This window comes from Lycorma delicatula, chromosome 7, assembly GCF_047948215.1.
Source record: "Lycorma delicatula isolate Av1 chromosome 7, ASM4794821v1, whole genome shotgun sequence".
In the NCBI taxonomy this organism is placed as follows: Eukaryota; Metazoa; Arthropoda; class Insecta; order Hemiptera; family Fulgoridae; genus Lycorma; species Lycorma delicatula.
In genome coordinates this window covers 44396223-44421843 of record NC_134461.1, presented here as the reverse complement: position 1 = coordinate 44421843, position 25621 = coordinate 44396223, and the positions used below count along the sequence as shown (strand labels likewise).

Genomic DNA, 25621 nt, shown 5'->3' with positions numbered 1-25621 from the left:
TATGAATCCATATAAAAGGTTGAGCCTTTGCAAGGACTCAAACCTTATAACTATCGAATAAGAAAATGAGCCGATTTTGCAATGACAAATTTAATCACTAGACTAACCGAAAGAGTTTAAGCAAGTATGTATAATATTATAAAATAGTATAATAAAATACTAATGTAATAGAATAATAAAAAATATAAATTATGTATAATAAATTTAGAAATTAATTTTTTATTGGTGGTAAAATTTTATGTGGTGGAAAAAAGTTTTTCAACTTTTTTCCACCACATAAAATTTTACCACTAAAGATTAAATTAGAAAATGCGGGGGGGGGGGGTTGACATATATTTAAACAAATATGGTACATGAAGCAATGCTTCAGGATCCTTTTTCCTTTTTAGAAATATGTATATACAGATCCTACTCAATGGTATTGCAGAATGTAATATTATTAATTGCACTCCTTCATACATTTATATACGCCAAAATTTTCAATTCAATTTTCAGTTAAGTCTTTCAACTACTGATAAATTTTGGTTTAGATATTATTATATTTTGCAATCTCAATAAATACAAAAAAAAGAAAAAGAAAAATATTTGTACTTTCTACAAAATTTTTAGCAAAAACTTTGTTCCTCTCCAATTTTTAAGCTAGACTTCAGTTAATGAACAGAAATTTCCATTTTGTGAATATTTACATTACAATAAATTTATGTCTTTATAACATGTCATAACAAATATACAATTTTGTAAAGCTGATCTTACTACTATTTTTTCTTCCTTTATTTTCAACGATGGATTGTATTTTTCAGTTGTGTTTGACCAAAGGCATGAGAATTCAAATAATATCAACAATAATGTATATATTTAAATTAAACTGAAAAAGGACAACTTATCTTAATGCAATAAAACATGGTGAAGTATAAAAACTTACACTTAGATTTTTTAAAGTTTAATATAAAATTTAACATATCAGAATTATGATAGATGGAGAAAATTTTGATAAGAAAATGGACAAACATAAAAATGTAATGATTTTTTTAAAGCGGTCTAAAAAAGCATCAGTGAAAATGGCAAATTCAGTAAAAATTGTCAACAATTATCTCACAAAGGAATTTATAACTTCAGCAAGAATAACAGCACTAATAATGAACAAAATCTACCTTCATATAGATAAAATTTCACTGATATAAATAATAATTTTTTGTTATGTTTAAATCTCATTCAGTTCATCTTATTAAAAAAGATTCATTTCACTTTTTGTAAAAGTTCAACAAAAAGCATCAATGGCTTCAAAACTATTTAAATGTACTGCTTAAATTCACTGCTGTCTCTGGCTTCCCATAATTTAAAATTATGGGTATAGTCCTTTGTAAATTAAAGTTATAAGTGTTTATAAATATTAAACTAGGTAAACTGGGAACTTACAAATGCAGTTTTAAGGGCTATAAACATGTTAATTAAAATGGATTTACATTAAAGATATAGAAAAATAGAAAAATTTATCTGAAAAAAAAAACAGAAATTGAATTTATGAAAAAAGAGTTTTAGCAGAGTAAAATTTATAAAGAAATAAAAATTCAGGATGAAGAAACTATAAAACAGAGCAGATGTTAAAGACCCATGATCTTATAGAAAATTACATAAAATAAGTGAGCAGAATTCATATACTTCCTGACGGCCATTGTTATTATCACCATGAATGAATACAGTATTTCTAATTCTATACTTTTTCATATTGGTTGTTGGAATAGAAATGAGATTCCATAATCCGCATCATTATTTAAGATATGAATTGAACTGAATGTTTTTTAATTATGACAAGTGTTTTTATATACTGTATATATAATGCAGGAAGAATAAAATGAGCAGAAGAAATATGCCCAGGAAAATAAAGAATGAAGAGTAAGTAAGATACAACATATTTTTTCTTTGGCAATACAAATTGGTAATATAAAGTACCCTTTTAAAGTAACACTGTTATAACATAAATATTTTAAATGGAGCTAAAAAAATAATTAACATATAAAAAAAAAAAATATTAATTATTCAACTGAGAAGTACTTTTGACATAATTATCTTGAAAAAAATTAGAATTTTTAATTAGTTTTAGTCATTTTATTGAAGAATCAGTTTTGTTTTAATCATAGACTAGAGAAATAAACAACTGTGAACAAGTTAATAATAGAGCAGGTTAAATGGGATTAGTCAATAACTGCAAACATAAAATTTATTTTTAGCCAGGGGATGAGACTAGAAAGGTATAAAATATTAAATGATTTCTATTCATCATTTACATGTAATATCAAACTCTGAGTACAGGATCACATCCCCTTTAAATACTAGTATATTCATAGATCAATGATATTTACAAGAAAGTTATTGCTATAATTAAAGGATTAGATATGTCGGCAAACCAAAATAGATAATAACTATATTTAACAAGGAAGCTATGTTCCATATATTGTTTCCCATTCTACTTAATAATTAAATTACTTTTATTCATATATTGTGTTAGACAATGAATATTTTCTTCCGTGGTATAAATCACTAATTATTTTCATTACTCTATTAAAATAATATCAACACTAAGTCCTCAAATTTTTTTGGGGGATTATATTTTATATTTTTTTCACTTGTTTGCATGTGACTCCTTTTGATTGGCGCATGATGTAGCACGCAATCTTTATATAACCTATGTAATATTATATATCAATCAGGATAAAATATTATTTTATTGAAAATAAATATACTCTTACAAAAAATTAAACAAACAATAAATATGCATCTATAATGTCTGCATATTTAATTCTGTATTTGGGATGATTATATTTTCCAATCACCATTCAACAAAATCAGTATCAGTTGCAGAATATCGAAGAGCTGCATGAATTTTGTTTACTTTGAGTCTTACAACTTTATTTTTAACACACTCTTACAAAGATTTTGTTGTATAAGTAATGTTTTATTGCAAGCACATTTCATTAATATATAAAGTTTTGTTGAACTGCTCTCCTGCTCTCAATACTTTATTAAATGTACCAAAGTATTCACCCCTTTTTGCTAAATTTTTTACACATAACCTGATAATGTTTTGCCCTATCAATACACTATTTTATCCCGCTCACCATGTAGGAATGAATGCTAACATGATAAGAGTTATTGAATTCCTAATGCTTCATATTCTTTGTTGTATAAATACAGTATTAGAAAATAGCAAGTTTATAATATAACCTACAATGTCATTTGTTCTTTGTTCTAATGTTTTTAATAATATTGCCTTGGAAAAGAAGGAATTTTATAAAATTGTGTTGATTAATAGATGACCATCTTATTAATTAGCTATTGCCAGTTATTGTATTGTATTTTCTTAACTAATTTTTCATAAATACCATTTACACACTGTATTTTCTTAATTACTTTTTCATAAATCTCATTTATACAGTAGGTTATGATGGAACTTATAAAATATAATTGTGTGTGAAGATAGATATATTAACTAAAAAAATATGTTTATAAAGATATAATAAATTTTTACTAAAAATTTGTTATACAAAACATTTTTCATTCTTATTGAAGAAAACTTTCTTAGATAGCTTTCCTAATCTAAGAGAAACATATCATAGAAAAAAAAATCATAAAAAATATTTTTAGAGGGTAAATTAAATAAAAAGACATTGGAATGACTTTGGGAGAGTGTAGGCTTTTTAATTTCTGTTTGTGTGCCTTGAAATGGTAACATACACACAAAAGATTTAACTCTAGTTTTATCAATCAAATATTTTCATATGATTGATTCTATGATTGATTTGATTTTGAAATCCATTGATTTTATTTTAAGATGATTTACTCAATTTTATTTTAAGATCAATTAATTACTGCATTTAGTATTAGAAATACAGCTGAAAAGATAAATATCAGTAGATTAATAACTGTCTATGAACATACATCACTCTAAATGAGTTGAATTAAATGATATCACTACCCACAGTTTGTGTCTTTTTATTTTATTTTAGCTTTAATAAAATTTAATATTATTGATGATTTATGTGTTAATATTATCACTACTATATTGTAATTTTTAACTTTTAAACATTAAAACCAATTAATTAGCAATACTTATCACTTTTTTTTATTTCCATTTACTGTTTTTGGAGATTTATGTTATTTATTTTTGTTGAAAAACAGAAATAAAAGCAGGAGAATAAAATAAAAGCAGTTAGCACAACGCAATAATTAGTTTTAATAAAATAACTATTTTCTGTGGCTAGGATGCAATTTGCTAAGCTGTTTAAGAATGTATAAATATTTATAATAATAAATACCATTACATTATTAAAAACATAATGAATATATTTATTTATATTTACTTATACTTATCGTACTTCTCGAGGTCATTTGCTCTAATTATTGATTGTCCAAGTCGTGCAAGAATTTCCAACATCAATTCTGGATCAGGTTCACTTTCCATGTCACCCATATACCCTTTAGATCTAAAACAAAATTATGTAACAATTAACATATGATAATCATACTTAAATGTTGTCTGTATATAGACTGACACACCCTTTGTTGTTTATTGCTATATTTTAGTTAAGAATAGTATTTAATATTTATCAATATATTAATCATTAGTACAAATTATGTCAGTGCATGTCGTGTGTTTACATTGAGTTTATTATGATCTTGAAGTTTCCATGAAATTTGGTGTAGCTGTACTTAGTTAGGATCTACAGTTTGATGCCTTGTTCATTTGATACATAACAAGGTACTCCGACTCTGTTACATCCAATGTTCAGTGACCAGAATGTTGTTGTTAGAGAATGGTAATAATGGTTAACTAGAGAAAACACACTATATAATTACTAGTGAATTACATGATATAATTACTGTTGAATTAGTTAAAATATTTTTATATAATAAAATATTAAACTACCTTCTTCAGTTTGTAAGTGCAAAGAATAATAAAATTAATTTTAGTATTCATTTCAATTTTTAAGTAGATTTTATTTCAAAATATGTTTCTTTCTGTGAAGAAAGAAACACTTTCCACTTCTCCAAATCATTTAAGACGAAGTTAAGCAACTTCAGAGATTGTACTCATCATGTTTAAAACAATATATTTCAAGAACAAAATAAAAAATGATTGTGTTGATAAATTCTATTTTATTTTTATTATTATAATTATTTTATTTGGCTTTTATTATTACTGCTGATCTTTGTAGCTTGAATCTCAGTGTTTAATCTTTGAGGTTCTGGCTTTGAAATTTGGTTAAGCTTGACATTTTTCATATGATATAAGATTCTCCACCAAAAAGTGACTGTAATTGTGCATAAAAGATAATATGATAGATTACATAAAAGATAGATTACATATCCTTTGACATTATTTTTTGTGCATTTTAATGAGATGAATGAAATGATGTAAGAAAAAATATCAAACCAAAACGAATTTAAAGAATGAAAGAGATAAAAATATCAAAGTCTTGTTGGGAATTAAATTTGAGAGTAGCTGATATACATTTGAAAATGATAACCAGTTAATGAACATGGTTAATTGCCTATTTCTAACAATAATGAGTTCAGATAATTTCTTTCAACAACAACATATGCGATTTATACATCATGTGAGTATATGACAAATATGTCAACAGATAAAGCACTGAAGAATAAACTGACTAAAAATTATACAATTAAATAATTAAATTACTACAATTTCTATTATCTTTTTCAGAGAAAATATCAGTCATAAAAAAAAAAAACAACAGAAAGTTTACATTATGTTGAATGAATGTTGATGACAAATTTTGTTATATATTAAATGATACTGTGTTGATATTCCCATATGAATTTACGTTCTTTGTTATTGGGTTTTTATTTTTCATTATTATAAAACATAATAATCAGAAATATATATAATAAAATAACTTTACCAATAAATACATACATGAACTTACAAAGAAATCAAAATTTATGCATGTATACATGCAGTATGGAGTAAACACAAACACACATATGCATATAGATATAAAAACAGTTCTTTGTTGTTTGTTGACTTGAATACTTGTTGCTGTCATATCTTGTTTCATTGTTAATAACACACATACAGCTAAAGTACTGTTTGTCTTCATTCAGGATAGAATAAACAAGAAAGCAGCAAGAGATCATTCTATTCATCACTTGCCTTTTTATTCAAAATACATTTTATCCTCTCTTTGTGCATCATTTTTTCTTTCATACATAACTCCATCAAAATATACTTCTCCTGATATGATGGGTAACCCTTTTATCTTTTGTTTTTCATTTTATTCTTTAATATAAAACTGAATATTAATAATATTTGGATAAAAAAAGGATAAAAATCTTTTTATATGCTTGCTTAAAAAAATTGTATGACAGTTTATCAGGCAAAAAAATAAATTTTCATTTTCAATTTTTTTCTTAATCAAAACATTGATGAAAATATAAAGAGAAATGAACAACAATGTTTTTTCATACGTATTATATTTATTGATTTTTTTTCTTCAGAAGTGACAGTACCATGAAAATATTAATCTTTACAATCAATACAAAGTAAAGTCAGTTTATGATTTTACTGATTAGTATGTCGATGTCCCATGCCCAAAAATCATCAAATTTTTTGAGTATAATCCAAGATCAAAATATAGAAACATTATAGAAATATGGTTTATATAAATATGTTCAAAAAAACTTCACTTCCCAGTTTGACAATTAAAAAAAATTTCCCTGTTTCTGTTTGAAAATTTATAAAGTGACTGATTAGTAAATAAAAATAAATTAATGGATCACTTAATGATTTAATTATCAGAGGACATATCAGTAGGTGTTCATAGACTTGGGTTAATCCACAGTTGTATTTTGGGTCAATCCTTTAGCATACCCCCACTTAGCAAGATTCGTTCTGCATCTTGTCACACTTGTTTGTAGGCAATTTAGAACTTGCTAGTTGTTGAGCTCTAAATTACTCTGTTTCTTAAGTAAAAATTGAGTTTTACTAGAATTCAAGTTGAGATGGTTTAAAGTCATAGTATAAGCCAAGTTCTTCTAGCGATTATGCAATTATAATTTTATTAAAAAGATACATGTAATAGTTTTCATCAGATTTAATTCAGAAAATTTCTAAGGAAAAATCAATTTTGGCAAGAGGAACCTAGTCAAATGGAAGGAGTTAAAATATTTACTGAGGGTTTCAATACTTAAATTACAACTATTATTGTAGTATTTCTGTTCCTTATTCTGCATCTTACTACAAATATTATAACTCTAAAATTAAAGCAGAAAGAAATATGAACTGAATAAAATTTCACAATATTTTTTCTTTTTATAAATATTTATTAAGACATGTTATACAACAGGACTTGAATAAGATGGTGAACTGCATTTTCTTAAAATCTAATTCTGTAAAATATTGGAGTCAAGTTATATCAGGTCAGAGTAAAATTTTATAGTCAGAGCCATAAAAATTAATCAACTGGTTCCCATAAATCACAGTTAAAAAATATTAAGATGTAAATAAAACTTTTGTATTTTAACTACTTTATCAGATGAGGATGGAATTAGATGTATATTCAAAATATTAATCTTGTGAAGATTAAGTTGAACTGATATTAATACCGAATTGGGTTACTTTTTTTGAGAAATACAAGGACTGATATTACCCAGTAGGTACCCAAACTGCTAGTTTGGCTATTGTACAACTTCTGAGTAGGAAACAGAATCCTAGGATACATGAACACAAGTAATTAGGAGTGTTGCTACCCCACTGAATTCCAATAAAGAAGAGGCTATTCTATCTTTAGTAGAATGTGCTACGTTGGGTAACATCACAGATAGAACCAGGGCAGCAGCTAATCCTAATCTAAGGAAGAAGAATAAAATAGAGAAAGGGAAGAAAAAAGAGGGGATTGTCAACCCAGAGAAGGAATGCCTTGAATTGGAGTATTTTATTATTTTAACCTGTGACCAACATCAGTTGAATCCCAGAGATCAAACTAAACTTGCAATAGGAACATTCAAATTCAGCTAAACTTGAACCCAGGTCCTGTAGCGTCAAAAAACTGATTTCTTTCTAAATATACACTAAGTGAGCTGTGAGCTGAAGGCTTGCTCCTCTCTTTGTCAACCAGACTGTCAGCTGGTTTAGGCAGCACGGGTGAGAACATTTTTTGTATTATCTAACTAGATAATTTCATCTTAACATGACACATTTGTACATAAAATGCAAACACAGGAAACTAGTACAGTATAATGATTAGTACTACACAGTGCAGTCGGCAAGGGGCAAATTTTCAGCTCACATATTGTAAATATAGTGTAAAATGTATAATTTATCATCCATAAAAGAAATAGAAAACTTAATTACTTGAAATGTTTCACCATCCTGTATGTAAACAAGTGAATTTATTATGCTGATAATGCATAGATACTAAGTAAATTTAATTTTCTGTTGTCTGAACACCCACTAATAATTTTATGAAAATGGTGCAAAACATACCATATGGCATGTAAGGGGAAGGGAGATTTTACAATCCCTCCTTTAAGTGTTTGTTATTCCACTGCTCTATCTTATACTCTTTTGTATATATATATATATACTCTCAAGTCACATACACAAACTTAAGTGCTTGCATACTTGTTTGTAAAATGATAAAATAAAATCTATGTTTGGCAAAATTCTAAAATTACTAGAATCATAATTTAAAACGATTATTATATAATCATTATAATTTATAAGTAGCCTTCTATATAAATTAAGATGATTCATAATTAAAAATTAATAAAAACTGTCTCCATTTGTTTATTTTTCTGATAAAGATTGAGCTTTTTTAGGGCTTATTCGTTCATATTAAAAGTACAATTCCTATTTTTTCCTGTTTCTTTTAGCCTGTAACTTAGAGTGGCTTAACTGATTATATTGAACTTTAATGAAATCTCTTTTAATTTAAACCAGTATTAATTTATTAGGCTATAATTTTTTAAATTGTCTGTCACTCTTTGAGAGACATGATAATTTATATTATATAACATTGTTATCTATCTTTAGTGAGAAACATCAAATTTACATTCAATAATTAAAAAAATATATATTTTTATGGTTTAGAAGGTGGGGAAGACACAATAAGTTGCCGGAACATTGTAGTTTGATGACTTCACTGTTGCGTAGTGTAATAACTAGTTGGTAATAATGTTCTAAAATATTAGTTTGTAAAAAAAAAAAAATCAGTTAACAAAAAACCATTTTTTAATAGTACTGAATTTTATTCCTGATGTAGTGTCCTGTTCTGTATTTTTTTTTGATGAAATGTACAATTTTTCAACAGATGATTTAATTACATGAATGATAATAAAAAATTTAACTTAATGTCTAAGTGCAGACATTAGCATTTGTTACACTGGGACCAGTTTCATATAACCACTTTTTAATTTTCATACTGATGTCATTGTGTAATACTTGTTGCCTATGGAAAACTGTGAACTACCATTAGATTAAAAGTTTGATGAATTCAGATTTATAATGTTAGAGAAAAATTGTAAAATTTGCATAATTATCTTGTTTAGATTCCTCCAAATTTGTTAAATCTAATTATAATTATAAAACACAAATCTTTGTAAATAATTTGATATTAACTAATAGAAATTATTTACCCAGAGGGATATGGAGCACTCTCAGATGCTTGTGTGACAGAGAGGAGAACAAGTGTTCCAAGTAATAATGCAGCAGTTGTCATCATTAGTGATGGGTTCATTCTGTAAAAAGAAAACATACAATACAATTATTAATTTTAGATTATTTAAATATAATTTTATATAAATAAATTTAAAAAAAAAATTAATGAAAATCATCAAAAAAGTTAGACTTTAAATTTCTCTATACATAATCTAATCAGTCAAAGGTGAGGATTTGGTAGTTCTTATTTATTTCTATAGAGATTTTGTGTTGTCCTGTGTCTGGTAAATTTGATAATGAATAATACTTTTTAGTAATGTAACAGAAGAAAGGAGCTGAATATGAATAATTTCTGACTGAGAATTTTACTGTTGCTTAGGTTTAGTACAACAGCTAATGGTTGCATTGGTTATCTAAATCCAAAGTAAAACTGAAGAATTATATTAACTTTTGCTTTGATTGAATTTCTTGTCTTTTTTTATATTTTTTTTTTTTTTTTTTAATTAGAGGTTGTATTTAAAAATAAGAAATTTAGTAAAAAAAATATATCTTAAAAATAAATATTAAAAAAAATCACTACAAAAGATAAATGGTAACTTACATGTGCCTGTCTCCATAAAAGTTTATTATACTAAAATAATGAACATTAGTATCTATCAAACAATACTGCACTACTAAGCTAATGCAAAGCATAATCATTAGAAAATAACTTTCCCTTTTCTCTTCTTTTGTTTCCTTCTGTAAGGTAAATCTTTCATTTCACTTCTTTCTTTGAGCTTATGATGAAAGGTCGATGGATGAGATGTTATTTAGAGATCTTATCCATCAGCCTTCTTTTCCTTTACACTGATCCTTCTTTCAAATTCAATTTAATGTAGATTTTAACTCATCTCATCTTTGTATTGTATGTTCTTTTAATTCTTTTTTTAAATAATTTTTTCTGCTTTCCTCATCGTTAGTAAATATTTAAGTTATTCAAATATTTCTTTCTTAATTTTACTGATCTGTTAGAATTGGTTCATAAAACATAGATTTAAATATTGATTTAAAGCTCCATTACTTGCTGCCCTTACATTTTATAAGATGTTACTACTTAAGTTATTCTATGTAATGAAGTTATTCCACCAAGTTATAAAGTGAGTTTAATAAAATTTAGTTTTTATATTGAATGCAATTATCTACCTTTCTTAGCTTCATCATAATTAAATCACATGTTTACGTGTTTAGGATATATTTCATTTTCAAAATTTACAAAGAAAGTTAAAAATAAGATTTAATGAGCATTAAATCTTTGTAACACATTTAATAAAAGAAGGACAAGAGCCCAATGAAAATGGGAAACTCTATGAAACTAACTGACAATTGAATAAAAAGAAAAAGATTGGATATTTTAGACAATTTAAAAATGTTTAAATTAAGAAATAGTGGAAAAATGATTATAAACAGTAATCAGTAATAACTTTCATATAAGTATTTTTAATAGTAGTAGTAATAACACTGATAAACACAATTTTTGTTTCCTAACATGTGGTATATGATTTTAGTCTGTTTTTTGTTGCTGAAAACAAATATGAACTCCACATCTTTCTATCACCCACCATTGAATTTAGTTAGCTCATTTTTTATTGTTTAACTTTGTTAACTTAATTTGTAAGCTATAAATAAACAATACTAGACAAAGAATTAATTCATATCATATCACACATTATGACATCATATCTTATACTGAAGAGTGAGCCTTCATGGACAAGATTATCATGTCTGTGTAGATCAAAACATGTAACTGAAAACACAGCTGTGTTGTTTGTATTAAGCACTGGGTTTAGGAATGAATTAATTTTCTTCAGTCTTATTGCTGTCTTAAGTTTGTTAACAATGCAGTATCATAATGCCTTGAAATTGTGTAAATGATGTGGATAACTTTTGTTATGTATGTGGTGAGTTTACCGTAAAATCAAATACAAAAAGCATTACACCTTTAATTAAAAAAGTATATCATTTGTACTTTCAGTGTAAAATTGGTGATCAGGATATGAGGTGGGCTCCTCATATAGTATGCACTAATTGTTCTGTATATTTAAGAGGATGGCTGAAAGGTACACAGAAAGCTTTGCCATTTGGTGTATACCTATGGTTTGACGTGAACCAAGGATCATGTAATCGATTGTTACTTTTGTTTAACAAGTGTGTCTAGAATTTCTAAAAAATCTAAACATATTGTAAAATATCCTTCATTGCAATCTATAATCTGCAATCAGGCCTGTACCTCACAGTAAAATCATTCCAGTTTCTGAGCCACCTGTAAATATATGTTTTGAAAGGAGCGATGAATAATCAGGCATTACTGAAGAAGACAACAATGATTTTGATTTTGAATTATCTTCCAATAAGCCACATCTTACATCACAAGGTGAATTAAATGACTTGGTTAGGAATTTAAATTTATAAAAAATCAAGCTGACCTGTTAGGATCAAGACTGCAAGGTTGGAATTTACTTTAAAAAAAAAATTAAAAATTTCAGGCTTTCAAAGTTGACAAAAAAAACTTTCTCAGTACTTTGCTGATGAAAATAATTTTGTTTATATATCAAATATTGATAAGCTTATGTTGCAGTTAGGACAAGTTCATAAACCTGAGGACTGGCGCCTTTTCATAGATTCATCCAAGCATAGTTTAAAAGTGGTTCTACTACATAATGGTAACATATCCTTTGATTCCTATTGCTTATGATGTTAATTTGAAAGAGACATATGATCTGATGAAAGACGTTCTTGAAAAAATAAATTATAAAAAAACATAGGTTGAACATATCTGGTGATATGAAAGTTTAGCATGCAGTTAGGCTGTACTAAGTACATGTGTTTTCTATGCGAATAAGACAGATGAGCTAGGGATAAACATTATGTTACCAAAGAGTGGAAGAAATGAGACAACTTAACTCCAAATGGGAAAAATGTTATTTATGAGCCATTAGTTAAACCCAAAAAATATTTTTACCTCCTCTCCATACCAAGCTAGGACCAATGAAAAATTTTGTAAAAGCAATGAAGAAGGATAGTCTCCTCAGATTTTTGTACATTAGACAGAAATTTCTGAATGTAAGTGAAGGAAAAATTAAAGAAGGAATATTTGTTGGTCCTCAAATAAGAGAATTGGTCAAAGATGATGAATTTAACTCAATGTTAAATAATGTAGTCACTGCAGCTTGAGCTTCATTTAAAGACGTTTGCAAAAATTTTCTTGATAAACAAAAATCCGACGATTATCACAATATTGTTAATCAACTTCTTATTTCATACAGAGCTATGGGATGTAATATGTCTTTGAAAATACATTTCCTCCAATCGCATCTGGATTTTTCCCTGGATAATCTTGGAGACGTAAGTGATGAACACGGTGAACATTTCCACCAAGACATTTTGGTGATGTACTATAAAGGGAAGTAGAATATTAACATGCTAGCCGATTACTGTTGGACATTAATTCGGGATATGTCTGAGGCTATTTATAAAAGAAAAGCATTAGCAAAATCATTCTAACATAGGTATGGCCATGCAAAATTATAAATGTTACAGATTTTAACTATATTTTCCCTTAATGTTTTTTGAAGCGTAATTTATTTAAAACTAAGGGTGATAGAAAAATTGTGTTTAAAGATCTGTAATGTGCGCTAAAAAGCAATTTAAGAAATGGTATCACATGCACAGAAACATTAAAAAACTTTTTTTTGTTTTATCAGTGTATTCAAGTGGATGTTTTAATTTGCTCATAACAAGAAACGTATAAAATAAATAGATGGCGTGTAACCAATAATAAAAGAGAACAGGATCAAAGATTAGCCTGATTATCTTAGGCTTTATTTATTAATTATGATGATCTTAGCAGAAAAAAGATATATTTTAATAATAAAATTAAGTTCAGTAACTTATTTATGTACTTTTTGAAAATAACATTTCATCATCACACCACTGACTGGTTTTATGTACTTTACTTTTCCATTTTTTAGTTTACTATCTAATAAAACTCATATTTTTTATATACAATTCTATAATTATATATGTTTTACATAATTATTAAACAATATCTCATTGTTATTCACAATGAATTAAAATGATAAAATTTTAAGAAAAACTTAACATTTAAATGACTCATTTAATTGGAATCACAAGTACTATTCCTGCAGATGGCTGTCCATCAACCTTAATGATACAACTGTTAAAGATATTGAAAATATTATTTTAAAAGGATTATCTTAAATAAACATAAACGATTTTAATTTTTAATAATAATTAGCATTTTATAATCTGAAAATATATTTCAACCACTGTTATAATTATAATTATAAATTGAAATTACTGATTCTTAAATCAGATTTGTGTCGTCTATCTAGATCACATATTAAATAAAAATACTTCTATAACAAAAACTATGAATAAAATTGGAATCTGTTTGTTATTATTTGATAAAAAAAAAAAAAAAAAAATAGTAAATGCTCTAATAATTAACAATATACTAGTATAATTCTAAAGAAAATTATATTTACATAAAAATTTGGATCTTGTTCTACTAATCACTCAAAACATAAAGGTTAGTAAAACTACACAGGAGTTCCAGCCTTTATCCAGCTGCTAATAAAGAATTAAAATAAAATTAAACATGATTCCTAATTAACCTTTAACAAGTGCATATATAAGAACGCATACTTGTATATCATCCACTTATAAAAAAAAAACAACATAAAAAGTAAATTATTATAAACAAAGATGGATTCAAGAAGCATTAGAGTAAAGGATTCATTAAATGTAAACAGCTGGAAAATGATAATACCTAAGATGACAACCTGTGGTATTAAATATTAAATAAACCAATATTCTCACCTTCATCATTTCCCATACTAACCTCTACTAGTAATTATAATACAACCTACATTTCAGAATTACATAAAACTTGTTTCACATTATTCGGAGAGTTAAAATTGATAATAAAAGAGAAGTAGTTGAAATAGATTCCAGTATATAAAATAATTAGATATCTGAAATATTAGTAAAATAAATATGCGAGGATAATAAATACTGTAAACAAAATCAGTTCAGTACAAAATAACAATATGAATGGCGCTTGGATTATTTGCGTATATGTTATTTGTATACTTTAAACTGGGTCACAGATAATTTGTGATTAATTAAGATTCATGAACAAAATAATATTGTTTTGTTTTTATGAAAGAAAAATTAATTAATTTGAACAAAGTAGTGGTAAGATCTCAAACAGATCATTAATTAATTAAAAATGGCAACAGAAGAAGCAGTATTTTCTGAGTTAAGCAAAAATGATTTTGTTAACTTGTTTAATAGAGATGAATAATGAATTTTTTATGTTGGGTTGAGGAAAACATTTCTTCATATATAATGCAAAAGGTAAAACAAGCCTTTTTTATATTTAAAATGAAGTTTAAAAAACCAACTATGTGTCTTTTAATTGATCACTTTTTGCCATTTTTGAATATTCTAGAAATTCTGTGTTTTCTGGACTAAAAACTGTGATAAGTTATTTTCATAAGCATCTTTTGAAGTCAACTTTATACCATCAAAAGAATTCTGTAGTAAATGGTAGTTTGACGATGGATGCATAAAAATTTCCTTGCCAAGCTCCCTCAATCAGGATATAACATCTTTTCTATCATCAATTCTTGTATCTTAATCTCGAATGCTTATGTAAATATTTCGAGTTATTGACAGTAGAGGTTAGAATTTAATAGGGGGGCAGAAGCTTATACTAAACAAATCCTTTCTGATCTCACCACACACAGTATTACTTTTCTTGGCACCAATCTGACTTTACCACAGTTTGCAAAGTTTCAGTTTGCTTCGACCATAGTCTTTTGCAAGTATTATTATTGATGCAGTCTAGTTTTCATCATCTATAATGTGTGGTTTCAAAAATGGTTTGACTTCCTTCCTTTTTAGCAATGATTAATAGATGGAAATTTGATCCATTCAATTTTTCATTGTTAGATCATGTGGCACCCAGACGTTGAGTTTTTTATCCAGCCTTCTTTAAACGGTTTAAAACTGTTTTTCTGTCGTGTTTAATCTTTTACTGATGTAGAGTGCTAATCAATTTTGTCAATGATTTTATCAACTTTTTTGGTCTTTGGACTTCCAGAAGGAGATACATCATTGACATTAGACTGTAAACACTTGAACCAGTTTTACTGATAATGCATCATGTCTATTAACATCACGCATTTTTTTACAGTTCAAGTTGCATTCTTCTCTTATTTGTAATATAATTTAAAAATGAATAGAATTTATTTTTTATTATCACTCATTTTCAAGACACAATATAACTTTTAAATAAATAAAATAAAATCTTAATCTTAATCTTTCTAAAAATACTTAATTATATGTCACCTTTTAAAAGTATGCAAGTTTTGCCAGACTTTATTAATATTACAAGAGTTACCAAAGCCATCAACTGGAAAAATACGAGGAAATGTTTTCTAAAACTCCAATTGTATATATATGTTTTTATTTGTATTTAGCCTTCTTCAAACGGTTTAAAAAAAAAAATAAAAATATATATATATATATATATATGTATACGTATACTTAATAAAATATTGGAAGCCTTAAATAATGTTTCAACTGTTAAACATAAATAAATTAAATTTAACTCCGACCTCAAAACAACCTACTTTTTGATATGAGACTTCCATACCTCAAGCATCCAGGGAGTTCTCGTGAAAAGGTACCACATTTCTAAACATAGCATTTACAAGCTATAGATAGTTAAAATCATCCAGAAAGTTGTTAGAAAAACAATGTAATTACAGAGCATATGAGAAAAACCTGATATTTTTTTGTATAAAGTGGGAAAAGGCAGAGAAAATCAAAAACAGGCTTTGCACCCTGAGAATTGTGGCAATTTCTGTTGATGCTTATAAATCTTACGAAAGATACTACATGAAATAATTTTCTTACATTGTAAGAAAAAAGACAATTTTTATTTGTTTTTTACCTCGTAAGGCATAATTAATGAATGTTGAAAAAAATAAGCGAACACAAAGATTAAAGAACGTAAAGTATAAGGTTAGAGTGATCTATTAAATATTTTGAATTTATAAGATTAATAATAAATCAAATAGGATGCAAAAAATTTACATTAAAACTGTTCCGGAAAGAATAAAAAAAAAAAAAACTATAAAAATACCTCATAAAAGTAATAACGATTTTATTGTTTACCGGTTATTATTAATTGGTTAAAAATTGCAACATTTACTTTTATATGCTCAAATTATAAATTTTATTATGGTTATTTAAAAAACGTTGTTTGTCAGTGTAATAAAAATCTACATTAAACTATTTTAAATGTAATTAAATTTAATATTTTAATTAATTCCAATAACTATTTTAAATTTAGTATCATTTAATTATTTTTAGTAATACTAACTAGTATTTGGTTATTTCTGTACAGAATGTATAAACTAATTAGATTTTTATAGTTATGTTATTAGATTGATGTCGATGTTACATAGGTTAAATATAACACTTGTTTAAGCTGTTTTAATGCAATAAATAAATTATACTACTAAAAGATTTATTATTTTTTAAACCTAAAACATGTTTTGCAATGAAAGTATAAAATTTATAGTAACTACGTTTTATTCTGTTTTACATTTAAAATTTTGACGTGCTTTGTTTAAATTAAATAAAAATCTTTCCTCATGTGTAATAAAAGAAAAAAAAAATGAATGTATATTTTATATTAAAAAATTACAGTTTTTTAGTGAATGTTATTCCTAGTTAATTCGTGAGATGAATTTCAATGAAAATTATTCTTTGTGTTTATTTTCAACCATTCAAATTTTGTTGATATTATTATTACTACTATTGTTTTTATTATCATTTTAAAGACGTTTATGTTCCATATGTTACCTAAATCAGTTTGTTTACGAACCACGACTTTTTACTAGTTCCGTTCATTCCCTGATGAGTTTCATTAGTTTCACATCTTTCAGTATTAATATCTAGTTTATGGTCTTTCATTTAATCTAAACTGCTGCCAAACTATAATTCATTAATACTTCGTGTTTTGTTTCTGAATAGTCTAACAAAATTTATGAATTTTTACGAACGGATTAACGTAAAAAACAATTAACATTTCTTTTTAAAGGAAAAAATACAAAATTCATCAGTTTCAACAGAAAAAATAAGATTATTATCATACCTTATATATTAACCTTTTAATTATACCTATTATTATTATAATTATTATATAATTATACCCATATATTATACATTATGTATTGTATATTTTTACATGAAACATTCAGGTGAAACCTAACGATCCACTTATTACATTGGTATAGAAGAAACTGTAGATTACTGTAGACCAATTTAGAAAAGGTTAAGATAGCATTTAAACTATTATTATAAAAAAAAAAAAAAATAAGATAAACATAGATGTTTAATGACATTTTGTAACAATATATAAAAGGAATTATTTACAAACCACGCCTACCAGATATTTTATGATGACCTACTTGCAATATTATTAATTACGAATTTTACTTTATTTATTCAATATTAAAAAAGAAAGAAAATAATAGTAGACACAGTATTTCGACTATTTAATTAGATTAATAAATATATATAAATAGGATTAAATTAAAGCTCACATTAGAAAATTTAAATTAGATATTACCAAACCATGTTAGATATTTCGAAATCATCAAGATGTAAGCAATATAGTTAAAATGAACGTCAAAAAATTTTTGGAGAATGAAAGAGTGGAGAAGTTCATGAAAAAGTCAAATAATTTATTGAAAAAAAGTTGGCGAAATAAATCCCACATTAAAGGCATGGATGCAGAACCATCACCAGAGTAACAGTTGGGAAAAAGTAATTTTGATTTAACATCACATCCAGACTATAATTATTTACAGAGTAAGTTTTTTACTTTTTCAATTTTCGAAGTATTTATTCTAATAACTCAGCAAGGGGAATATATTTCAATTAACTCTCTACTATAATGTATACTTGGTGAAATATTGTTTCAATAAACTGTAACAATGGACAGTATCTCTACTATACATCAGTGTAACTAAGACAAACACTGGTTGTAGAATGGATTGTTAATTGTATTAGATGTTAGTTATCAGGACATGAAAAAAGAAACAAGAAAAGAAAACAAAATTAATGAGATGGATCAGAAAAAATTGATAAGGAAGATTTCTTTTTATTATCTTCAAGAAAAAAATACACTCATTTATTACCTGATTCAAATACGTCTATACGGTATTCAATGTGACAAGCAAACAGTTGCGCTATCTTGTAGAACTAACATTTCATGTAATATCATTTTAATAGTTAATGTACAGACGTAGTACTTAGCAGAGTCAATTGTTAAACTAGCTGTTTGAATAACTAACTATTTATATTATTAGTTTGACTGGACTAGTATAAAATATTTTTCCAATAATTAGACTTCTACAGAGTTTATTGTACATGATATCTTTAAATATTTGATATTTAGTACTTTTTTCAAAAACTTTCTCATTAAGTTTAATATTTTTGAACCCAGATATTGTAATATCTATTTAAAAACTTTTTATTAAATATAACTGTTATTATTATGAAATTAATATTTTATTTTTAGTTACTGATTCTGTGCAACTTTTAATTTATTAATTTTTAATTCAACTAAATGAAAAATATGTGTTAATATGACATTTTCCGTACATTTAACATTTCCTTTCAACATTTCTTTTTATCGTTTCATGTCAGTTGATATCCGATCATAAAACTTTTGCCAAATCCCACATTTTAACGTCAGAAAAACTGGAGCAAACCTTAAAAACAAAAAATCAATGCCAGAATAGCAAAGGCTAAAAATACATTCTACATGAGATATTCTACTTTGCAAATTCTCATTTCCAACGTTATGAGAACGATCCACGTAATACAGCACCAATGGGATGTCCGTATCCGGCGTTTAATGTACCTTTTAAATTTTGACACACCTTCTATTTCCTTAACCTATCCCTGTTCACATCCTCCCTGGAGACTCGACCCCATAAATTTTAATTATGACCTCATAGTATATGTAATAAAAAATTAACAACTCCTCATCTTTCAGCAAACATTTTACCAATTTTTATCCAACACAAATCCAGATGCAGTAGTATATACGGATAGGTCGAAGCAGAATAATATCGTTGGATGCGCTTTTGTTGTAAATGACAGAATTTCTGGGTTTGGGCTACCTGGCATTACAAGTGTCTAAATTGCTGAACTGGACGCCATCAATATAGCTATGAATATCATTAATCAAAACATCGTCACGTCCTTATCTAAGCGGTTCTTTCAGTGAACTCCAAGCCTTAGAAGATTTGTATTCTAGACATCCTACCTTCAACAAAATTCATAATACTCGTACAGTCGCTGAGTTAAATCGCCACAACACACAAGTGAATTTCTGCTGAACATGTGGGAATCTGGGTAGCAAACGTGCGGATTCCCCTGCTAAAGATGCATGTAACCGACCGTCTTTCACCACTCTAGTTACTACAACCGATTTTATTAATTTCATTAAACGTACGTTTCAAAGAGGATGGCAAGGTGACTGGACTGCTACAGTGGATAATAAACTCCGGCACTTCGAAGACACGGTGTTTTATGAATGGACTCTTCATGCAGGAAAATTCGCCGAAAGGAAGTGATACTGTGCCGATTGCGATTAGAACATACCAGAGTTACTCGGATACCTGATGTCAGCGGAAAACGCACCACTGTGCGTATGATGCGACTGCTGCTTAACTGTGCACCACATCCTTGTTGACTGCATATTTTACGCGGCCTTAAGTTCACCAAATTCAGATTATCAAAGACATTCGTCGCATCCTAAGAAATTATAAGAATATACTGGACTGAGTATTGTTACTTATAAGAAGAATCAATTACTTCATAAGATTTATCCTGCCATAAAATTTTATATTATTTTGTTATTTATGTTGTATATTATCTTAATTGTTACTTTTTTTTTTTACTATTTCAATTTTATTCCTATATTATTATCTTAGTTTTCATCACATAATATTAATCTCAAATCTTAATATCCGAGAAGGAGCCTCTTGTTATTATTTTGGCCTGGGAGATGATAACGCGAAAGCGTTTTTCACCCTCCCTCAAAAAAAAAGAAAAGAGAAATAAATTTTTATATCAAACAAGAGTTTGATGGTTTATTATACACAATGATCAGTAGTAAATGAAATAAAATAATTATATTCCTCTATAGTACTATCTCATTCAAGCAAAAGGAAACAGAACTTGCACACTGTTTTCTTGTCTAGTTAAACACTCTGATCAAGTATTATAAAATGACAATATTTTAACTTTATGTTTTATCAACTTATTGTAATAATATATTGTTTTAAAGTCTTATTTTAATTTATTGCTCATTAATATCAGGATTATATTTAAGGCAGTTTATACTAATTTAAGGCAGTTTATATTTTATAAAGTGGAAGTTTACAACAGAATAGCTCTAACAATGAAAACGATCAACAATCAGTAGATTTGAATGTACATATTCTTGAATTTGAATTTGAATCAGATAGAATCATGGAATATTTGAAATAACAACTTAAAAGATAATAAAAATCATTTAATTAAATTGCATGATTTTTAAGATTTTTTCAAAATTTAATTTAACATAATCTGTGTACGTGATCAGACTTGAAAACGTAAAGACGTCCATTTTTACAGTTTATTTTATATAATTAACTGTACAATATTTGATTGTTTTACAAAAAGCTACGTTGACAGATTTTAATATATTTCTTAAATTTTTCATAATGCGGCTTAATTTTTAAAATAGAGAATTGCGATTTGATCATACTTTCGCAAAAAAAAGAAACAAAAAGAGACAAAAACACATATACAGACTTTGAAGGTGGTAAATAATTGTACTTGAGTTTACTACTTTAAATTATGCAAATAATATTTCAATAAATGATTGGTTAAAAAAAAATTAAACAAATAAAAATGATGGATGAAAAAATCGACAGCATTTCTCATCATACTTCTTGATATATATTTCACAGTAACTTTATCATCACATCATTTTTCTAAAAGATCGGTAGGGGAAATACTTGGTCCCTTCTAACAATTCTCGTTTTCATTCTCAATATCTCGTTATTCATTCTTTTCTACAATTCAATATTCATTTATTTGAATAACATTAATGCACGTAAAACAAGAGAAGTCAATAGTTAAGACGATGAAAAATATTTCTCTTTTTCTTTTTTTTTAAAAAAAGAAGAGAATTTAACGTACTACGTAGAAAACTTCTTTTATAGAATATTTTTAAAAAAATCAACTCTTTTTTATTTAAAATATCTTCCCTGCTTCATTTAATTTTTGGTTAGATTTAAAAATAATTCATCCATAAAATTAAAAATATGAAAAACTTAACATTAAAAAAAACTTATTTCAATATTTACTCATGAATTAAGTGCATTCATTAAATAATTCATAAAAATATATTTATCTTTCATAAACTTCTTGAACAGAATTATATATATTTTTTACATATGAGGCATTATATAAAAATATAGGTATTTTCTCTGTTAGAAGGAGTTAAGGGCTCTGTTAAGGAGTTAATTCCTCGGGAGTAACTCAAAGGATAATATATTGGGGAGGAATAATACAAGCTCCCTATAAAAAAGAATTTTATGAAATTTTCTAAGACTTTACTGCTCTATTAAATTTCCTTGAAGACTTTTTAATTATTTTCTCTCCATAAGAGTTGAAAAAATTTTTTATCATGTAATAAAGTAAAAGAAGAATGTATTCCACATTTAAAATAAGAATTTATTTCAAATTAAAAATATTTTCTTATAGTTAACTGTTAGACAGGTAGGTAATAATTTTAACTTTAAAAAATTCAATCTAAAAAAAAGATTTTTATTTCAAAATGAAGCGTTATCATGGTAGGGATAAGTTTATTTTAATGAAATATTTTATTAAATGTAATATAATGAATTATTTTAGTTTAATGAAATTTGCGAAGGAGAGAAATTCCTTCAAAACTCCTTCAAAATAAAAGTTATTCATTTTTCTAACAATTTAATATTCTAATCTTAATAATTATACATTTTACAGTTTATCTGTAGATGAGTCAGATTTCTAGACGGCTATACTGATTTTCAGATGACTATACTGATTTCATTATTAGTATGACCAATAAGGCTCCAAAATTCTTCAAAATTTTATTAGAGATTTAGCAATTTTTTTGTATTTTAGGAGGACCCAGCTTTACCCGATACGCACCTAAGCCATTCGGGTTATTTTGCTGCTACCGGGTAGGAAGCAGAAATCGCATCAATATATAAAGAGTAATCCTCTTCCAAATAGGTAACGTATACCTCATAGGTATGCGGGGACGCTGAGACCCTTCGGGAGTGTGATTATTGCGGAGAACAGAATACACAGTGTTCATGTGCGATCGGTTCCTGTAACTTAGGAAAGCATGCCAGAGAGAATTCCGCGTAGTTACCCTGGAGAACATGTTTGGATCTAGACTGCTGACCGAAAGATCGTGGTACGTGGTTTCCACGTTTTTGGTCAAGATCATTAAAAAAAACATGGTGGAGAACTATTGGAGTGAGTAATTCCTGTTGAATCTATCTTGGAGTTGTGTTCATATTTCCAACAGGTCAGACCCCAAAGTGGAGTAATGAAAAGAAAACTATTACACCAAGGATGTTCTAGCTCTACTACAAGTTCTGGAACTTCAACATGGACCTAGTTGAATCAAACCTGTATGAAGAACTAATTCTGGAAGTTATCAAGAGTAAAGAAAAGCGATGGATGGTGAAAAAAAGACAATCTATCTTCAAAGGTTCCGCATTTTAGAATAAAAAATCCAATCAAAGGAAAGCTCAAGGATCTCTGAAGGCTGCAGGGATCGATTCCTTTTCAAAATTCTTTCAAAAAGCGTAGAACCTTTACCCAAATGGGAAGTGTGTATTGCTGAATAAAGATTTTACATTTTCCTTCAGAAATAATAATGTTATCCGAGAACAGATTAAAGATTTGTAAAGAAATAATTGACCCACTCTTTGTGGGAAGTAAAATATCCAACTACGCTATCACTCATTAAGTGATATCTTCACTAGAGATATTAAAAAAAATCATACTACGAAAACAGAAGTGAAAATATTACAACGTATATTTTTTTTTTATTGTACGTTTCTTCTTATAGAATAAAGAAAAATATTAAGTGGATAAACTGATTAATTATTATGGTATTAAAGACTTCTACAGGTATCTAGTGCAGCTTCCTTGATACGGAATCTATCGGCAGCTTCATCCCTTATTCTTGTAAATAAGCTTACTTGTACTTTTTCGTATAAATGGATCTTCAGAACAGGATATTTTGTTAATTAGAACCCAAAAACAGAATAATGGCCGAAGACAGGACAATACCGAGGAGCGGTTAGCTTTTGACTGGGCCTCAAACTATCAACCTGCATAGGAAAGTTAACGAAAACCAAATGCGTCACTCCAATTAAGTAGTGAAAACGATTGAAGGCATTTTATAGTGCTAGTATTTCTTAAATTTCGTATTTCACACATCAAAATTAATCGGCTATTTTATAATACTTCACTGATTTCCGTGGAGAAGTATTAGTTTCTTTGGTTTTAATCCAGAACGTAGGTCAGGCCAGGATTTACAATTTTCAACTACCATTTCAAAAGGAAATGTAAAGTAACTACAACTGGGTAAACCTATAGTTAAATGAATAAATAAATATTCTTGTTAGTAATTTGTAAAGTTAGCAAAATTGTTAGTGCTGTAGTTAACTTATTCTTATTAATTACAAGGTATTGTTTGGCTAATATTGCGTACAAGTTGTCGATTAATACAAGTGTTTCTGAGTTTTGTACACAACATAATTATTATTTGTTAGGAAAAGAGAATAGAAATCCTGACAGTGTAAGTTCTATTTTACTGCCAACTCAAACATAAATATGTGCTTGTAACAGTTTAATAGAACTTGAAAGATAATACTAATTTCCTGAACAGAGTTAAATTTCGTAAAGCGAACTGCAGATTATATTATTAACTAAATTTCAGCGACAGTTACCTAACTTTAATGATAACTTTGTTATTAAATCCTTGAAATGTTAACAAACCAGTGATTAATATTAAAACAAAATTTGTTAAAATCTAATTTTGATAAACAGCCAAATGAATCAGTTTAACCTTGATCTATAACTCTATTTAAATAATTAATGCAATTATAATACTGTTCTTGTATTTGCTTAAAATGAAAGATAGAATGAAACTAATAAGTGTATCCGAGCACTTTTGTTAACTATAATTAATCCAGTTGATGTCTAGGATAATATTATTATTTGATTATTCAAGAATTTATATTCAAGTGATTATAACTGAAACAAATAAATGGGCGTACAGGAAATTTTTATTTTGCAAAGGACTTAAAGGAATCATCGAGTATAATACTCAAACATTAACTTTCCGTAATAAATCTTTATAAATTATTCTTGAATATTACTACCTGAAAAAAACGTTTTTCTAATTTAGAATTAAATTAATTGTAAAATTATTGTCATAATATACGGAAATAAAATTATATTTGAAAATTTTCAAACTATTTTACTTTTCAGTTTAATTATTTATTATAGTCGCCGCCAAGTAACGTCGAACTTGGAATGATGACGATTACTATCCAACAACAAATACATCATGTTTATGCTACTAAGAGGTAACTAACTGTGGTATGCTCATGTTTCACAGGACAAAAGTGTAGCAGTGACGTGCGAGCAGATCATCGAAGCACGCCGTTAAGTGGCGGCTCCTATTCCAGTATGTTTAACGTATTTGATTATAAAAAGAAAAGGCATAAAAACTGC

The 25621-nt window shown here is 27.0% G+C and overlaps 1 protein-coding gene across 2 annotated transcripts in view; it reads right to left on the bottom strand.

Annotated features, from left to right (window-relative positions):
* Positions 1-25621, bottom strand: part of Dh31 (diuretic hormone class 2) — a 369539-nt gene that overhangs the window by 106617 nt on the left and 237301 nt on the right. The window contains exons 2-3 of one of the 2 annotated variants that reach the window (XM_075371691.1): positions 9655-9756; positions 4359-4481 (exon numbers count right to left, since the gene is read on the bottom strand). In XM_075371691.1, coding sequence (XP_075227806.1) covers positions 4359-4481; positions 9655-9755 — 224 coding nt within the window. In that variant the 5' untranslated portion in view covers position 9756. The remainder of the gene's footprint in view (positions 1-4358; positions 4482-9654; positions 9757-25621) is intronic. The other variant, XM_075371692.1, reaches the window with a different exon arrangement.